General features: G+C 34.6%; 4 protein-coding genes across 4 annotated transcripts; all 4 read left to right on the top strand.

Moving 5' to 3' along the window:
- Positions 1-1,822: 1,822 nt before the first annotated feature.
- LOC109206947 (ethylene-responsive transcription factor ERF109-like) lies at positions 1,823-3,009 on the top strand. The gene has a single exon (XM_019369820.1). The coding sequence runs from the start codon at positions 1,893-1,895 to the stop codon at positions 2,676-2,678; it is 786 nt and encodes a 261-aa protein (XP_019225365.1). The 5' UTR covers positions 1,823-1,892; the 3' UTR covers positions 2,679-3,009.
- Positions 3,010-3,075: 66 nt separating this feature from the next.
- LOC109206945 lies at positions 3,076-5,526 on the top strand. The gene is made up of 4 exons (XM_019369817.1): positions 3,076-3,167; positions 3,512-4,126; positions 4,300-5,118; positions 5,242-5,526. Exons 2-4 carry the CDS (start codon positions 3,872-3,874, stop codon positions 5,407-5,409), a joined length of 1,242 nt encoding a protein of 413 aa, XP_019225362.1. The 5' UTR covers positions 3,076-3,167; positions 3,512-3,871; the 3' UTR covers positions 5,410-5,526.
- Positions 5,527-6,355: 829 nt separating this feature from the next.
- LOC109206948 lies at positions 6,356-7,896 on the top strand. Its single transcript, XM_019369821.1, has 3 exons — positions 6,356-6,673; positions 6,884-7,413; positions 7,502-7,896. Exons 2-3 carry the CDS (start codon positions 6,944-6,946, stop codon positions 7,713-7,715), a joined length of 684 nt encoding a protein of 227 aa, XP_019225366.1. The 5' UTR covers positions 6,356-6,673; positions 6,884-6,943; the 3' UTR covers positions 7,716-7,896.
- Positions 7,897-14,467: 6,571 nt separating this feature from the next.
- Positions 14,468-15,655, top strand: LOC109206946 (ethylene-responsive transcription factor ERF109-like). Its single transcript, XM_019369819.1, has one exon. The coding sequence runs from the start codon at positions 14,531-14,533 to the stop codon at positions 15,323-15,325; it is 795 nt and encodes a 264-aa protein (XP_019225364.1). The 5' UTR covers positions 14,468-14,530; the 3' UTR covers positions 15,326-15,655.
- The last annotated feature ends 2,204 nt before the right edge of the window (positions 15,656-17,859 follow it).

Here is a 17,859-nt window from a genome sequence, read left to right as displayed (position 1 = left end):
TTTGAGTTATCCATGATATAACTTCTATTATAATAATTTTAAAACTCTCTACTAATGTTCTAAAAATATCTTATCTTTTTATTATCTTTGAATTAAAAATAAGAGTTTTTTCGAAATAATTTTTTTACATTTAAAAAAAAAATATTCCACGTCATATAAAAATTTTCTTTATATATACTCTTTGTTACACTTAAAAGTCGCTATATAAACTATCAATTAAAACCAATTTCTCTCTTGTTGAGTTTGAAAAAAAAAACCTTTCACATAATCCAATGATTCAAAACTAATATTCTTCAACGAAAAAAGTATTATACCCTTGCAATATTGGCTTGACTAAATGAAGGGTTTCAGTTTATATCATTCAATTCCTTGAATATGCTAAATTGAAATTAATGATAGCAATTGTATAGCTAAAGTTTTGTTATTTGTTTGATGTCCATTTATGCAAATTGACTCTTCAAACAAATATTCTTCAAGAAGAAAAAAGAAACAACTTTTTTTTTTAATATTGATTGATTTTGTGATGTTGATTTCTCCAGCATGTATGTTTACTTTATTATATATGTAAGTAAACTTTTATTTGGTTTTGTAAACTCCTTTTTGCTATTTATATAAACATAGACGTGTACCCTATTTATTATATTTATTTTAAAAGAATTTTGTTTTATTCAAATCTAGCTATAGTGTTTCAAAGAACTATACTTATAGGATTTTAAATGTGAAAGAGTTTATTGTTATATGGAATAGTTTTTTTTTTTTTTTTTTTTTTNGTTTTATAGTTATATGGAGTATTTTTTTTTTTTTTTTTTTGCTAGAGGCAAAGTAGTATTTAAATAATTAGAAAAATAACAAAAATTTCTAACATGATTGCATATGATCATTCACCGAATTAAGTATGATAACATGATAAAAAAAAGATAAATTTTATTTTTAATTTAAATTCGAATTTTAGAACTTTATCTATAAATTCAAAATTATCTTTTAATTCAAATTCCGCATATATATATACATACATACATACATACATATATATATATATATATATATATATATATATATATATATATATTATATTTATCTTTAACTAAAATAATCAAATATAGAATAAAGTTACAATATACTATTGACATTTATTAGCTTGCCGCTTGGCTTAACCATAATGTTAATTATATATGGCAACTTTCTTGCTTTAATATATATATATAGATATAGATTTTGAGTTATTTACCCAAAGGAAGGGGGATCAATTCCCACTTTAATATTTTTTATCTTCTTTTCTTTAGTAGTGCATCCACATTTTAATAATTCTATATCCGATTCTGATTTGCCTTGTATACTTTCCTTTTTTGCTAATTCAATTGCCTTGTAGATATGAAGCTGTTTGGTCTACTTTGCTTCAAAGCGACAGGACGAACTATTTGACCGTCAACGGTCCCCAGTCTTGTCTAATGTCTCCCATAATTCCAAAAATACCCTCTCATTTGTGTAAGTGATTACATCATTCCTTTCCTCTTATCCTCTATAACCGTCCTTTGCCTAAAAAGGCAAAAGCTGTCCACCTCCTCCATCCACGAAATTGACAATCACCATGTGAAGTGTGAACACTTCTCTCCCCTGCCATGTCATCAAGTATTACCGAAACCCGACCCGTATAACCGCCACCTCATCATAAACGTACCATCCAAATCCCACGTGCCCCCAAAACCAATTAATTTTAATATGCCAGCTAAGCTAAAGTCAAACCCCGTGTACAAAAAGTGTATTATAGTAACCTTTTTATCCACGTTGTTGTTAGTTCACATCCCTGCCTTGTATATAAAGTAAAGAAGTTCAAAACCAGAAAACAATCTGAAACCCAAAGACCAAAGTTTCCACCTTTACAAATTTCAAAAATGCAGAGGTCAACCAAGAAAGCTAAACAAGAGGAAACTGTTTCAATCAACCATCTAATTTCAAAGCCAAAGTTCACAGACGAACAAGAGTTTTCCATCATGGTTTCTGCGTTAAAGAATGTTATAACAGGTGATACAACTCAAGAATTTCAATATTCTATGACCACAAATAGTGCCACCATTGTTTCATCGTCTTCACCATCTACGAGCGTGTCAAGTTTAGATCCTCCTCTGTTTCGCGTTTCCACAGAACCAGAGCCATGTCGATTCTGTAAAATAAAAGGGTGTTTAGGTTGCAACTATTTTGGAGCCGGCCCAGTTGCTGATGATGATTATAATAACAAGGCCAAGAAAAAGAAGAAGAGTTACAGAGGAGTGAGACAAAGACCATGGGGAAAATGGGCTGCGGAAATTAGAGATCCAAGAAGGGCGACTAGAGTATGGCTTGGGACTTTTAATACAGCAGAGGATGCAGCTCGAGCTTATGATAAAGCTGCTATTGAGTTTAGAGGTCCTAGAGCTAAGCTTAATTTCTCGTTTGCAGATTATACATCAGTTCAGTTACAGCAGAATATAACCACTTCAATATCTTCTTTGCCCCAGCAAGAACAAGAGCCAGTACAGTTAGAGCAGGGAATTAAAACAGATGCTGGTATTGGAAAAGAAGAAGAATTCTGGGATCAATTAATGAAATGGGATAATGAGATTCAAGATTGCTTGGGGATGATGGATTTCAATGGCCATTCTTCAGATTCTGCTGGAGGGAGCATTGCTCATAGCTTCTGATGTTCACTTTCAATTAAACAAGAATAGGAAAGGAAAGGAGAAAAAGAACAAAAGAATTTGCAGTAGACTAGGGTGTTTTTATTGTCGAGCTTAAGTTTTGTGGGGTGCGCTTATTCGTGTGACAAACAAAACATAAAAGATTTTTATTGTCGTTTCTTCACTAGGTTTACGGGTCAAATTTGGTTACTTGAGTAGCTCAAATTGACCTAAGTTGACCCATAAAAGAATGAAGAAATTACATCATATATCACTTGGACCATACAACCCATTTGAAAGTAGCTTACATTTGAAGTTCTTACCTAGTTTAATCCAGATTGTATATGTTTTGAAATTTAGTTTTTACCCGGTAGCCAACAAATATTAAATCAACGGTTTTCGCTTTTAAATTTCTTTCTCTCTCTTTTTCTCACGCTTTTCTCAGAGACGAAGGCAATCGTCCTCCACTGTTGGGTCTCAAGTAATTTTTCGAGCTTTCACTCTTATTTTCAGGTAATTTTCGTTTCATTTTATGCTTTTACCACAGTTTTGGTTTTAAATTTTGTTTTATTTTTAATTTTTTTGCTTTTCTGATTTTGAATATTTTCTTTACAATGTTGTTGTGTTTTTCGTTTGATTTTGTGTTCCTTCTATCTTCGTTCTGGGCCTAAACTTGATGTTCCAGTTTGCATGCTTTGTTATTTCGACTTTTAGGGTAGAATTTATTTTTTGAGTTTTGTTACAATTTGAAAAAATTGGCCTCTGCTTTGTGTTCATGACCTTTGTTTTTTGTTTGATTTTTGTGTTTTCCTTCACTTGTCTTCACTTTTGCTAAAGCTTTGTTTGTTTTATTGTAGAAAATGCGTTCAAAAATACCTGCTTCTAAAGGTCGTATGAAGGTTGTTGGAAAAGGTGTTAAGTTCGATTTTGCGAAAATATTGAGGGACTTGCCCTCAAGCCCTGATTCTGAAGCTAATGTGCATGTCCGGGCCTCAGATGATGATGATTTTGAGTCTCCTGCTCCTCCAAAAAATTCGCAACAAGAGAGCAGTCGAATGACTCGTTCGCAAACGAAGAATACTCCTACTCCAGTTAAATCATTGAGGGACTTGCCCTCAACCCCTAATTCTGAAGCGAATGCGCATGTCCAGGCTCCCGATGATGATGATTTTTAGTCTCCTGCTCCTACAAAAAAGTTGCAACAAGAGAGCAGTCGAATGACTCGTTCACAAACGAGTAATACTCCTACTCCAGTTAACATTGTTAGAATAAGGAGTAAGAAATGTGGGAGACATGAAAAATCAAAAGAAAAGCTGAAAGTTGATTTGGTTAATGAAGATGATGTAGGTCCCACTGTTAAACCGAAAAAGAGAAAGATCAAGGACGATGGTGAGAGTGGTCTTGATTGCATATCCAAAGAACAAAGGTTTGCTATTCGCTGCAAATTGAACGAGAGAAAAGCTAAGCTGAAGGTATTCCCTGTGTTGCTATTAATTTTATACATGCTTATACAATTTCATACAAAGTTATACAGTTGTTTATACATATTTATACAAGTACTGCTACACTGATTTATACATTTTATACAATATTTTAGTATAATTTTTGTTCCTAATTTCTTTCTTGTTATTTTTCCATATGCAAGGTTGGAGACTTCTATATACAACCAGTTGATCATTTCCACAACAGGATTAGTTCCCATACCGAGACTGATATTGTGAGCATGTTGAAGCAATATTTGACTGACACGCAACTTCAAATGTTCCGTGCTAGTTGTTTTGGGTACTTCTTGGACCTCCCTCAATTTAAAATTCAAAATCAACTTATTCATTATATACTATTGAGGGAAGTCATCCCAGGATGGGAAAGGGAGTTGTGGGTTAAAATTAATGGTTGTTTGCTGCGTTTTGGCATTGGAGCGTTTGTTGTTATCACTGGTCTGAAGTGTGTAGAAGAAGACGCCACATTCTATGACAAACCAGATGTCAATAGGTTGCTAAAAGAGTATTTTCCGGGAGATGGAAAAAAGGCTATATCGAGGGGGCAGCTTCTTGATCGCTTCAAGAAAAAGGACTGGAAGTCGGACGAAGATGCGTTCAAGATGGCCTTGATGGCGTTTGTCCATCATTGCATATTCTCAGATGCCAATAATCATGGTATCAACAAAGATGATTTTGATATCATTGAAAGTGGTCAATGTCACACATATGCTTGGGGAAAAAAGTCATTTGAAGATATTTTGAAGACAATGAGGGACAAACAATGTGACTATTTGACAATGTATAGGCTCGGAGGTTTGCCACTTGCATTACAAATATGGTTTTTTGAGTGTTGCTATATGGTTGACAAGCATCTAGCTATTCGCGTTGGCACAAATGTGCCACGCATTCTTAATTGGAAAGTCAATGAAACTCCAACATATGCGGATTTGACTGGCGGGGTAATCATGTCTAGTATCGACAAGGTAAACATTTTGTACCATAATACTTCTTCATATATGATTTCAGTTTTTCTGTAAGTATGTATACTTATGAATATGTCATAATTTCCTTTTTCTACTGTTGTAATCCAGTTTTTCTTATTGTAGTTGAACTATAGGAACATTTCCCCTACTCGTGAAGAGATGTCAACTCTGAACATCACCACGCTTTTTGAAGTTAATGCTGCTGATGTTGCATCAGGGGAGGTCCCTGCCTTTCACACTGATAATTCTGTCTTTGCGTCTCCGCCTTGTCCTCAGAATATGGAGCAATAGTCTAAACGACCTTATCCTCAGAATACGGAGCAACAGCCTAACCCGAGTTATTATCCTTCGGCGCGCATTGATCTGTTGAATGATAAAGTTGAGAAGTTGAGGAGTGTTGTTGGAAAGGTACTGGAGCTTTAGCTTTTCTGTAGTTTATCGGTACTTTTTGTATATACATGATTTTTTGGTTATAAACATGGTTGTTGATTTACTTTTGTTGTTTTTGTTGTTTTTTGTTGTAGTTGACTGATACAGTTACGACACTCAACAGTTATGTAGTTTCTTCATTTGAAAAAGTGTTCAGTTTTCTGAATATGAAGGAAACCAAGCAAACGAGGGAGGAGGTTCCTGATTCTAAGGTAATTTACTGATAAAACCAAATCACTCAACAGTTATGCCTTCTCTGAATCATCACTCAACAGTTATGCCTTCTCATTCTATTATTTTTTATTAGATTCGTCAGTGCGTGTCTGATGACAATACATCTGGTCTTGGCGAATTTGATGGCTATCAATACGATGTTGTTCCTGACTTTGTCGATCAAGTGAATCAAGATAATACGCTAGCTGACCAAACAGATTTAGGTGTCAGAACAAACGAGGGAGTTACTGATGGTGTTGATGTGGTATTCATTCTGCATTTTATCTTCTTTTGTTTGATTTTTCTTTTCTTCATTTTGAAAGTTTTTTATTATTGGTTTTCTTTGTCTAAGGGGCGGCAGGTGATGTCAAGGGTGATACATTTTGGGATGACATTGGCGATGAAGATTTAGATGCGCTACAAATGTCCCACATTGTGCTTCATAGACCATCCATCATAGACGTAGAAGAGGATTACATTTCTCCTGAACAGTCGGTTCGACAGAAAATACCAGGAAAATATGCCAAATCTCCATATTTGCCAGTTTTTTATTCGGGGGCATCAGGATCTGCACACAAGCTCATTTTTTATATCAAGCATCCTTTCACGATCGAAATTGATGATTTTGATCCCTTGTCGCCATTGGCCAAAGAGTTTTGTGCGCTTGTTGATAATGGGATGGATACGAGGCGAAAGTATCTTAACTTTCTTTAAGCTTTCATGTTTTGATTTTATACTTGTCAATGAAGGTAGTTCTGATTACTTTTTATTTTTTGTGATTTGAAGTGCCAAAAATATTTATACCGATGAAGTAAATAAGCTTGCGGAAGCTTTTACTTTTGGCTCGTGTCATGTGACCACAAAGGACTGGTTCCACTCACTTGCGTATTGTGGTCGACCTTTGATTGACACGGTATTTAATAACTTTTTGTTCTAATGCCTTTTTATTTATTGGGTATCTTTATTGTTTGAGACCCCCATAGTGTATACATAACTTTGTATAATCACAGTATAAGATTGTATAACCTTGTATAAATATGTATAACTTTGTATAATAGCGTATAAATTTGTATATTTAAAAAATTTAGTAGTGATGGTTGTTTTGTTTTATTTCTTGTCTCAGCACTTGGATGTCCTCTTTTATTATTTGAGGAAGAGGGGAAAATATGGGCCGAATGTTGCCATGCGGTTTACTACAACCGACTTTGCCTTTGGTAACAAAATCAACTCCCTGTATAAAGATTTCAAAGTGAATCAAGATCCTTCAGTGATTCCTGAAGGGCATGAGATAGAAGAGTACATTAGAGGATATTATTGTGATGCAAATGTACCGTGGCACACTGTTGACCACGTCTTATTCCCTATCTATGTGAAGTGCGGAAGAGCAAAATTGGGCCATTGGGTTTTGGGGTTGTTTACATTCATAGATAGGTGCATCCACATCTATGACTCTAACCGTGGAGCTATTAATGATAGACTTGCTTTGGATCCTGCATTACCTTATGCAAATTTGATACCTTACTTCTTGAAGAGTTCTGATTTTTATGTCGAGAAGAAGGGCATTGATTGGAACAATGGTGCATATACCGATAAATCCCATTCTGATGCTTTGCAGATTAATCTGGTTAATAATGTGCCACAACAGATCAAATGGTAGGTTAATCTCAATTGTTTTACTATTTTACTATTAGTGTACCTATTTACAGTAACGTACAGAGAATTTAATTTTTTTTAATTACAGTGATTGTGGTGCTTTTGTTGTTGGCTTTGCTGAGTATTTCATCCTTGGTAAGGAAATTCGAAAAGATAATTTTGACATTGAGACACTTCGCACCATGTGGGGATCTCTGTTGTGGGATTATGGAAGGAAAAAACAACAGTCCGGTGCAATTAGTGGTGATGAAATCACAGGGAGACTTTTCAGGAAGAGGAAGAGGGGACGACCGAGAAAGTAGTTCTGTTTTTTCCATTTTAATATAGTTTTGCTATGTATCAGGAGTTGTTGCCTAGTTTTGTCTAAGTACTATTCTGCTACTTGTGAGATAACCTTAACGGATATTATAGATATTTTTATTTTTGTGTAATTTGTGGTAGTCATTACACATTGTAGCTGTGAATGAATTACATTTTAATGAATATTTCAGTTGCTTTTGTCCTTTAACAAAGTATGTATTTTCATTATGGTTGCAGTTTTGTTAATGTTGCAGGGTTTATACATATGTATACAATAATATACATAGTTATATAATTTTATACAAACTTATACTCTCATTTATACATCTGCATACATATAATACCATTGATTGTTTGCAGTTCTGTTTTGCATTTGTACAATCTATCAATATATTTAGCACCATTAAAAACATCAACACATTATTATTGGATAATCAAAACATGTATAATGAAACATATTTAACATAATTGCAATATATAGTGTAAATTGTAATTCTTTATTGACATTTGTAACTCAATTGCTTGTGAAACTTAACTACTCAACATTTGTAACTTTATTGTTTGCGAAACTTAACTACTCAACATGACAACATATGTAATAGGAAGTGTTATGTTTCCAACTATTTATTTTGGTCGATTCCTACATGTTTTTCTATTGTGACCACTTTGTCCACACACGGAACATGAAAATGCCCTCTTAGACTCTTTCTCTGAAGCAGGTTTGAGTCTTTCCTTTATTGGCCTTCCTGCATTCCTTCTCCCTTTAGGTGGTAGGACCACATCTNAGCGTTACCATCATCAACAAATAAGGGAACACATCTCACATCAAGTATCACAGCATATTACCAAATAATAGAGAGTGAGATAAACATGTAAAATAATTTCTATGACTGAGTACAAATATAGTGAGCATGAATAAAGCCTGAACATGATCTCTAACATGAAGGCAAACAAGTTCAACAACAAGTAAACACATAACTACAGATAATAGCCATTAGGCCTCACAGCCTCACGGGACGGACCAAGTCTCAATCCCTCACGTTGCACACCCAGACGCCCGTCACCTAGCGTGGGTATCACCACCAAACAATCACATGATATCAATTTCTCCGGGTTTATACCCTCAAAGCCAGAGTTAAAACTGTTACTTACCTCAACAGCGCAAAATTCTACTCCGTAATGCCCTCGTCCCTCGTCTCGATCTCCAAAAGCTTCGAATCTAACCATAATTAGAATACTACTATCAACATAGTCTAAAGAATTGAATTACACAATAAAAATAACAAAAACATGCCAAAAATCCGAAATCGGCCAAAACTCGGCCCCCGGGCCCACGTCTCGGAGTCAGTCAAAAATGGCAGAATAATAATCCTCGTCCTCTCCCGAGTCTATCTATATAAAATTTGTCAAAATCGGACTCCGTTTGGTCCCTCAAATCCTCACTTAAAACTCTCTAATACTCAAACCCTAGCTCCCTCAATTTCACTTTGAAATCATCAATCAAATCCCAAAAACGAAGATGGATTCATAAATTATAATTAAAATCGAGTAGAGAACACTTACCCCAATCCATATGGTGAAAATCGCCTCCAAAATCGCCCAAATCCGAGCTCCCCAACTCAAAATATGACTGAATGAACAAACCCTAGTTTTGTATATTTTTCTACCAGCTATTCTGCCTCGTTTCTCGAGCCAAACAATCCCGAAACTCGTATTTTATTCCTCCAATGGATTCCTTGTGAAATTCTAGTCAAGTTAGGCTTTTGAATCACTCAATTTGACCTTATCTCGAATGAGATAGGTAGGTTTTAATATTTGCAAATAGTGTAGATTTTTAATTACGCTGCTAGTGGCAATTTCGTAATTAACCTGAAAAATCTGGCAACCTAAATCTTAGTAAAATGACCATAAAATCCTCATACGATGTCCAAATTCGAAGATTCTTTTTGCTATAGGTCTGTAATTATAATACGGATCTAATTCTTCAATCACAAAAGAAATCGGAGCTCATTTGTTCAATATGATATCATTTATGCTTGAAAAAACGGCGTCGAAACATAAGAAAAACGAACGCAACACAACCCAAACCTATCCGAAACTCACCCGAGGCCTTCGGGACCTTAACCAACAATTCCAACAAGTCATATATCACTACCCGAACTTAGTCAAACCTCCGAAACACCAAAATACTAAATCAACCTCGAATTCAAGCCTAAGAAATTCTAAACTTCCAACTTTTGTCAATTCAAGCCTAATTCTACCACGGACCTCCAAATTATATTCCGGACACACTCCTAAGTCTAAAATCATCCAACGAAGCTAATCGAATCATAAAATCCAAATCCGAATTCTTTTACTCATAAGTCTACTTTCGATTGACTTTTCTAACTAAGAGACTAAGTGATCATTTCACTCCAAAACTACTCCGAACCCAAACCTACCAACTCAATACAACTCAACACAGCTGAACAACACATAAAGAAACAGAAATGAGAGAACGAGGCTACAACTCTTAGAACGACTAACCGGGTCGTTACACTGAATCTACAATTGCATATGCAAGTGGAAGGATTTTTCCTGTTTATACAAAATAGATATTACGATTCAGGCAATTATATAAATCTTATACACAGTTATACACAATTATACAACTTTATACCAACTGCAATTTTTATAAAAACGGCAGCTGTGAAATCCTATACACTTTTATACATGAAACTACAACATTATACAAACTGCAGAAACAAGGTAGATGCAGTCAACTCACCAGCTCCATTCTGTGTGTAAGCAGTCAATATGGTACCCTTATATGTTGCTTTAAGGAAACTTCCATCAACAACCATTATCGGTCTGCAATGCTCCCAACCCTTGATAGATGCATATAGCGAAACATATGCATAAAGAAAGCATCCATCTTCTAATTTGTGCAACTTTGTAACCGTTCCTGGATTTGTATGCTCCAACATATAAAAATACTTCGGCAACTCCTTATATGAATCACTCGGATTCCCTCTTATGATTGCCATTGCTATCTCTTTAGCTCTCCATGCTTTCATGTAGCTCACTTCAATCCCGTGTTGCTTTTGTATGTCCTCTATTATATCATTTGCAGTGTAAACTCTTTTTGGATTGACATACTTGTCCTTGACTATACTAGCAATTACACCTGAAGTAGCTTGACGTTGTGTTAAGTATCTTTCACCATAGCCGCATGTGTGATTATTATTGTAACTTCTCACCTTGAATATGTTTGCCTTGTAAACGACAGAAGATTTGAACTCCAAGCACAATTGTCATCCACACACACAAGGTGATACCTAGGATTAAAGATCATTCAACTTCTAAATACACTTGTATACAAAAACATAACTAGATATATACTACTTTATACATAATTATACATATATATAACAGAATATACAACTATTGTCATACCTTGTTGCGCTAGATCTCTTCACCTTGAATTGGAACCTCTCGCGTACAGCCAAATTCTTCATCACACTGATAACTGCCTCTTTATCCTTATAAACTTGATCTTCCTCAACAAATTCATTCAACATATCATCTATTATACCCGTGTTTTCACTAAATTTTGTGTTTTCAATAAATTCGATATCAGGCATAATCTCAGTGCTATCAATTGTGGACACATCTATACAATTGGAACTTGTAGCAACCAAACAACTAGAACTTGTACCAACCAAACAACTGGAACTTGTACCAACCAAACGATTATCATAAACCTCTTTCACCGTCACATACAACGGGTATTCAGTGAAATTCAAGTTTTTCTTCTTTAATTCGATATACACCTTAACACCTGTATTGTTGTAAATCAGGATCGGTGGCAAATCATCCTTTGAGAGAAAGTTAATCTCCAATGTGTTTAACTCACAATCGATTCTAATCTGTTCCGAAATAGCTGCAACTAAATTGTTGTAGCTGAATGTCGACTCGATTATTACACAATCGCTGACGAAATTGATAAACTTGTTTTCTTCCTATTCACCACTATGAAGAACGTAAACTGAAAAAAGCTCCATCGAACAAAAAGTTGAAATCAAAATTGCAGCAAAAATGAAAATTGCGCTGATTGCAGCAAAAAAATTTCACTTTTCGTGTTAGATTCGCTGTTAATTCGAGATGAAGAACAATTTCTAGGGTTTTTGGAGTTGCATTGACCGCAAGATCACGATTTTGTAGATTTGGTAAGAAGAATGGAAAGAATGAGAGAAAATCCCGCTGAAAGATATAAAATCCTACTTCTGAATCCCAAAAAACGGAAATAACACCCCTCTTATCGGATATGGGCCTGTTATTTTTGGGCTACTCAATTGTAAATTGAAATATGGGCTATAAAGTTGAAAAATAGGCAGCCCATTTGTTTTAATATGAAATTTTCTCTAAAAGAATATATAATTTTTAACCCGACTCCTCCAAACTCGAACAAGTGGAGTACATTTTTTGTTTGGCTAAAATTTATTGTAGTTCGAGCAGAAATGGAATCAGAAATTCTGGTGAGGAGATTCTAAAATATTAAAAATGCTGTATTTTTTATTTCAACATGTATTTTCTCTTATGCTAAGGAGATTTTAAATTCTATATATATGTAAAAATTTATTTTTATCTTATATTTGCGCAGTATAACTTTCTGCCAAACAAAATTCAATTTGAATCCCTCAGGTTGCATGTGGCTCCGCTATATATTGAGGTCAAGCAATAGCTATCAAGTTTACCCATATGAACAAACTAGTATGTCGACCCTAGTCCGCTTTGTGTCTTGGTTATTGGATACTAATACGTGCCTTGACGTTATCACAGAGGTATGGTTCGATGGTTGAGATCCTTTCACCTTAAATAAAAGTCTCGGATTTAAATATTAGAAATAAACAGAACTTTTTGATAGAAAGAGATTTACTACCTTAATTGGTTACCCGACATAAATTTGAATTAGTCAAATAAGTGAGCTTCGAATATTAGATGGTTTAATAGAGGAATTTTCAGAAACCACTATTGTTTAGTGACTATTAACTTTTTATAGCTACTATATACGTAATTACTTCCTATAGCTATTATTTAGTTGTTACGCGACTGTATTCGCGCTACTGTACTCATGAATACAATAGCAGAATTCGACTGTATTGAAAAAATACAGACCTTCGGAATACATAAATACATGCAAAAAATTGTATTTATACAAAAATATAATGTATTTGAGTGGATTTGTACGTATTAGTATCATCATATGTGACTAAAATAGCAAAGAAGAGAAGAAAGTTCGCCAGAGATGGCTTTTTTCGGCCAAGCAAAATACTGTATACATTGTATTAGAACTAAAAATGGAGACGAACAAAAAATCCGGCCCTCAAATCTTCTCCCGCGTAGCCATGGCCAGATCTGTTCGCCTAAGAGGATGAGCCAATAGTGGATGATGACGTCGGCGATTCAGACGCCGACGATCAAAATTGAGTGATTTAGTGGGTATACCTTGTGTAAACTTCTTCGGAGTTGTTGAATCAACCATTGAAGACAAAATTTGAAGTTTGTTCCTCGAGACCTAACAATGGCGAAACTGAAAAAAAGAGTGAAGAGAAAAAGAAGAATGGCAGAGTAATTTGGCGTGAACTGGCTAAAAACTTTACCAATTACCACGAACTTTGGGAGCAAAAACGTTGAGGATCAATTCTGAGAAATTTGTTCCTATAATCTTGCTGTGTGTGTGAGAGAGAGAGATCGTGGAAAGGAAAAAAGAAAAATCTTGCTGTGATTTGAGAGAGAACGTGTGTTAACTGAAAGAAAGCGAGAGAAAAACACAAAGTCGTTTTTAAGCCTTTATCTTGGCCACTTTATATGGCAATTATTCAAATTGCACTGAACACATGTTTGAGATTTTTCCGGCAATCTCCATTAAGTTCGGCAATGAAAACTAAAACAATAAGGTGGATGGTGGTGGACTATTGGGGGGAGGGGGGGGGGGAAGGTGATGGTGATGGTTTGTGAAAGAGTAGGAGGAAAAAAGAAAGAGAGAAGAATTTTAAAAAGAAAATTGATCTCTCACGCTCTGAAATATGGTGTAATACACTATGCCACGTCACAACATTGTGTCTAAATGACACATTTCAAAGGTAATTGGAGTGTTCAAATAGAATTGACTTAAAAGAAAGTGTTTAAATGAAAAATAGGAACAAATTTAAAGGGTTATCAATGCAAAACTAGGTTCAATGTATGGATGGGTCTTTAAACTTGGTAGGAGTAGTATTATTTTCTTCAACTATCACTAATATAAAATATAATGAAATTTAACATCTTAAACATTACTATGTTTATGTAGTATAAAAATTAGACAAAAGAGAAGTACGGAAACGAGGTGGATGTGGACCATGTGGTACTTTGGTCCTTTAACTTCAAGGCGACATTTATTTGACTGTCAACTGTCCCCAGCCTTGTCTCCCAAAAATTCCAAACCCCTCTCCTTCGGTAAAGCATTACGTCATAGTTTACCGTGTGAACGCTTACTCCTCTGCCATGTCATCAAGTATTACCGGGAACCCGACCAGTGTGACCGCCACCTCATCTCCAAACCCACTAGAAACCAATTATGTCAACTTCATCATCTAAATTCCCACGTTGATCTTTTTCTAATTTAATATGCCAGCTCAGCTAAAATCAAACCCGTGTACCAAATGTGTATTACTATAACTTTGCTTATCCACGTTGATCTTTTTCTAATTCCCTCGTATATAAAACAAAGAAGTTCAAAACCAGAAAACAATCTGAAACCCAAAGACTAAAATTTCCACCTTTTCAAATTTCAAAAATGCAGAGGTCAACCAAGAAAGCTAAACAAGAGGAAATTGTTTCAGTCAACCATCTAATTTCAAAGCCAAAGTTCAGTGATGAACAAGAGTTTTCTATCATGGTTTCTGCTTTAACAAATGTTATAACAGGTGATACAACTCAATATGCTATGACCACAAACAGTGCCACCATTGTTTCATCGTCTTCACCTTCTACGAGCATGTCAAATATAGAGCCTCCTCTGTTTCGCGTTCCAACAGAACCAGAGCCATGTCAATTCTGTAAAATAAAAGGGTGTATAGGTTGCAACTATTTTGGAGCCAGCCCAGTTGCTGATGAGGATTATAACAAGAAGGCAAAGACTGTAGTTTTCAAGAAAAAGAAGAAGAATTACAGAGGGGTGAGACAGAGACCGTGGGGAAAATGGGCTGCAGAAATTAGAGATCCAAGAAGGGCAGCTAGAGTATGGCTTGGGACTTTTAATACAGCAGAGGATGCAGCTCGAGCTTATGATAAAGCTGCTATTGAATTTAGAGGTCCTAGAGCTAAGCTTAATTTCTCATTTGGTGATTATACATCAATACAACAGCAGAATGCAACTACTAGTACTACATTTTCTATATCCCAGCAACAACGTCAAGTGCCTGTACAGTTACAGCAGGGAATTAACACAGATTTTGGTATTGAAAAAGAAGAAGAATTCTGGGATCAATTAATGGCATCGGACAATGAAATTCAAGATTGCTTGAGGATGATGGATTTCAATGGCGAGTCTTCTTATTCTGGTGGAGGGAGCATTGCTCATAGCTTCTGATTTGCAATTTCAAGAATTGGAAAGGAAAAGATAAAAGGAACAAATTAAATAAATCAAAATGGACTAAGGTGTCTTGAATGCCCATTTAGTTTTAACAAATTTGGGCTACTGAATACTGAATATTTCTTGTTATTATATGCAGATTGTATCATAAATGTACTTACTAGAATAGATTTGGATTTTGTACGGGAAATGACTTACATGTGGGGCCTGAAAAACTAAGAGAAATCACCTGGTGATTTTGATTGCCGCCAACCAAGGAACTTCACATACAATATTGTTAAAGACGCATGCATACATTAAAGTAAATAATTGGGAGCATAATTTACATATGCTAAAGCTAAATTGACCAACTCGTTCACACTACGAGTAACAAAAAATCTGGTTTCTCTCCCTTTGTTCGGATACCCTTTAAAGCGATCCAACTAATCCAGATTCGTGGCACTTAAAAATTTTTAATGAGAAAAACCATCCAGACTGGCTAAGGGTGAAATGGTTCTATTTATTCACCACAATCTTTGGTTATAAATAACAATGTTATCAACTGCCATTCAGACGTTACTTTAATAATTATGAGTTTTCAATTTGACTATTTTTAAGATTAAAATGAATTGAATTAACTTAAAATTACTTTGACGTTGAAAAATAACACTGAATATAATATTTACTACGTGCTAAATTTCTTATGTCAAATTGACAGAAAAATGCCGCTTAAAGGTGAGATAAAATATAAATATGACCAAGAGCCCGTTTGGATGGGCTTATTTTAAGTGACTTTTAAGCTGAAATAGCTTTTAAGCCATAAGTTAGGAATTTTAACTTTTGGCTTTTGGCTTGTTTTTGTCATTTTAGTTTAAAATCAAGTTTAAAAGCACTTCTTTTTTTTTTTGGTCGAAAGAAATTTTTTATTTGAACCAGATTTTCAAATTTACATCACATGCACTTTTTTACTTTATCAAAACACAAATGACTTAAAAGCTATTTTAGCTTAAAAGCACTTAAAACAAGCCAATTCAAACGGGCTCCAAGTCGAATTGTCCAAATCAGGGACCGAAAAGATAACAGCGGGGGCGAAGTGAAGGATTTGAACTTTATATATCCTGACTTTTTGTAAATGAGCTAAAGTGTTAGTAATTGAGTTTTGAATTTAACTTTTAATAAATTTCTAACATGTTTGAGTAAAACTAATGAATTTTGTCCAACTCATATGTTAAAAGCTACCGCCACACCTGGACAAGAGTAACTGATAACCAAGATAAGATGTGATAGAAAGTCAAAGGAAAATGGGAAGTTAGTCAGTAGTCACTCGGTATTGTTGACGCTACAACGCGTACGCATTTGATCGTTTTGACACTTCGATCCGAGTCCGGATGCAGCCTCTTTCCAATAGATATTTTTGTTTTTGTTTTTTTTCATTTTTAGCCCGCGCCGAAAACTATTTATATTTGGTAGCCGTAAAAATATATAAAATTTGTATAATTTTTATATATATATCATACAGAGTGTCTGTGTATATATATATATATATTATATTTTTCGACTATTTTTAAAAAGTGGATATACAATGTCATTTTTCCGATATTTTTCTCGGTCCTTATTTTTTTCTTTTTCTTTTTTTTGTTACCTCTCTTATGTATCGGGTAACTCTATTTGCAATGTCTCAAATAGATAAAAAGAAAGCACCTAGTACTTTTGGCTTTATTGAAATTTGAACATAAGAATTCATGCTTCTCAAATTACTTTATTAACCACTATGTCACACCCTTTCCTATCTTCTAACACTGTGTTGTTTTAGGAAAATAATATTTTAATTTATTTAATTTCCGAATTAGAATGTAGATATTGTCTTTAAAAATTTGTAACAAAAGTTGACATTTAACTAAAGTTTTATTGATCAGAATGTGTGGTTAAACTTATCAGAAAATGTTTAAAAAGATTGTTCAAATTAAAGATCATTGAACTTATTCCTGAATAAACAATGTCATTCATTTTTTGAATGGATTGATCAATACTAGTAACTTACAAGCCTAGTCATTTCATATCATAAGTTACACTGTGTTCCCTCGGTTTTAGTTTATGTGAATATATTTGATTGGCGTAATTAAAAAATAAATTTTCTATACTTCTGACTTTAAATATATCATGATATTTAGTGGGCTGGTGAATTTAACAGCCCAACCCATCTTTTCATTTGAAAGGACTTCTCTAAGAAGGCTGTGTGCTGGCCCGTGGGCTAACGTTTCATTTGTTAAAATTAAAGGGGTATTATCACTTTTAGCTCGCGGTAAAAATAGCACGGGCTAGCCAATATTTGGAATGGTTATTCAAAAATAGATAGCATTTGCAAAGTCACTGAAAAATAGTCACTATTTTGCTGCAACACGAAAAGTTCCAGCATAATATACTGGAGATCAGTGCACCTATGTATGAACTTCCAGCATATTATGCTGCACCTTCAACATGCGGAAAGTTTCAGCATAATATACTAGAGATCGGTACACCTGTGTATGAACTTCCAGCATATTATGCCGGAA

The sequence above is a fragment of the Nicotiana attenuata genome, unplaced genomic scaffold, assembly GCF_001879085.1.
Source record: "Nicotiana attenuata strain UT unplaced genomic scaffold, NIATTr2, whole genome shotgun sequence".
NCBI classification, from domain to species: domain Eukaryota; kingdom Viridiplantae; phylum Streptophyta; class Magnoliopsida; order Solanales; family Solanaceae; genus Nicotiana; species Nicotiana attenuata.
The sequence above is the reverse complement of the archived record's forward strand: the minus strand, read 5'-3'. Positions and strand labels throughout refer to the sequence as shown.

Coding starts and splice junctions, on each gene's coding strand:
- LOC109206946 (XM_019369819.1), top strand. CDS start 14,531: ATGCAGAGGTCAACCAAGAAAGCTAAACAAGAGGAAATTGTTTCAGTC.
- LOC109206945 (XM_019369817.1), top strand. CDS start 3,872: ATGACTCGTTCACAAACGAGTAATACTCCTACTCCAGTTAACATTGTT. Junction 4,127..4,299: donor AGAGAAAAGCTAAGCTGAAG/GTATTCCCTGTG, acceptor TCCATATGCAAG/GTTGGAGACTTCTATATACA. Junction 5,119..5,241: donor TCATGTCTAGTATCGACAAG/GTAAACATTTTG, acceptor TTCTTATTGTAG/TTGAACTATAGGAACATTTC.
- LOC109206947 (XM_019369820.1), top strand. CDS start 1,893: ATGCAGAGGTCAACCAAGAAAGCTAAACAAGAGGAAACTGTTTCAATC.
- LOC109206948 (XM_019369821.1), top strand. CDS start 6,944: ATGCGGTTTACTACAACCGACTTTGCCTTTGGTAACAAAATCAACTCC. Junction 7,414..7,501: donor GTGCCACAACAGATCAAATG/GTAGGTTAATCT, acceptor TTTTAATTACAG/TGATTGTGGTGCTTTTGTTG.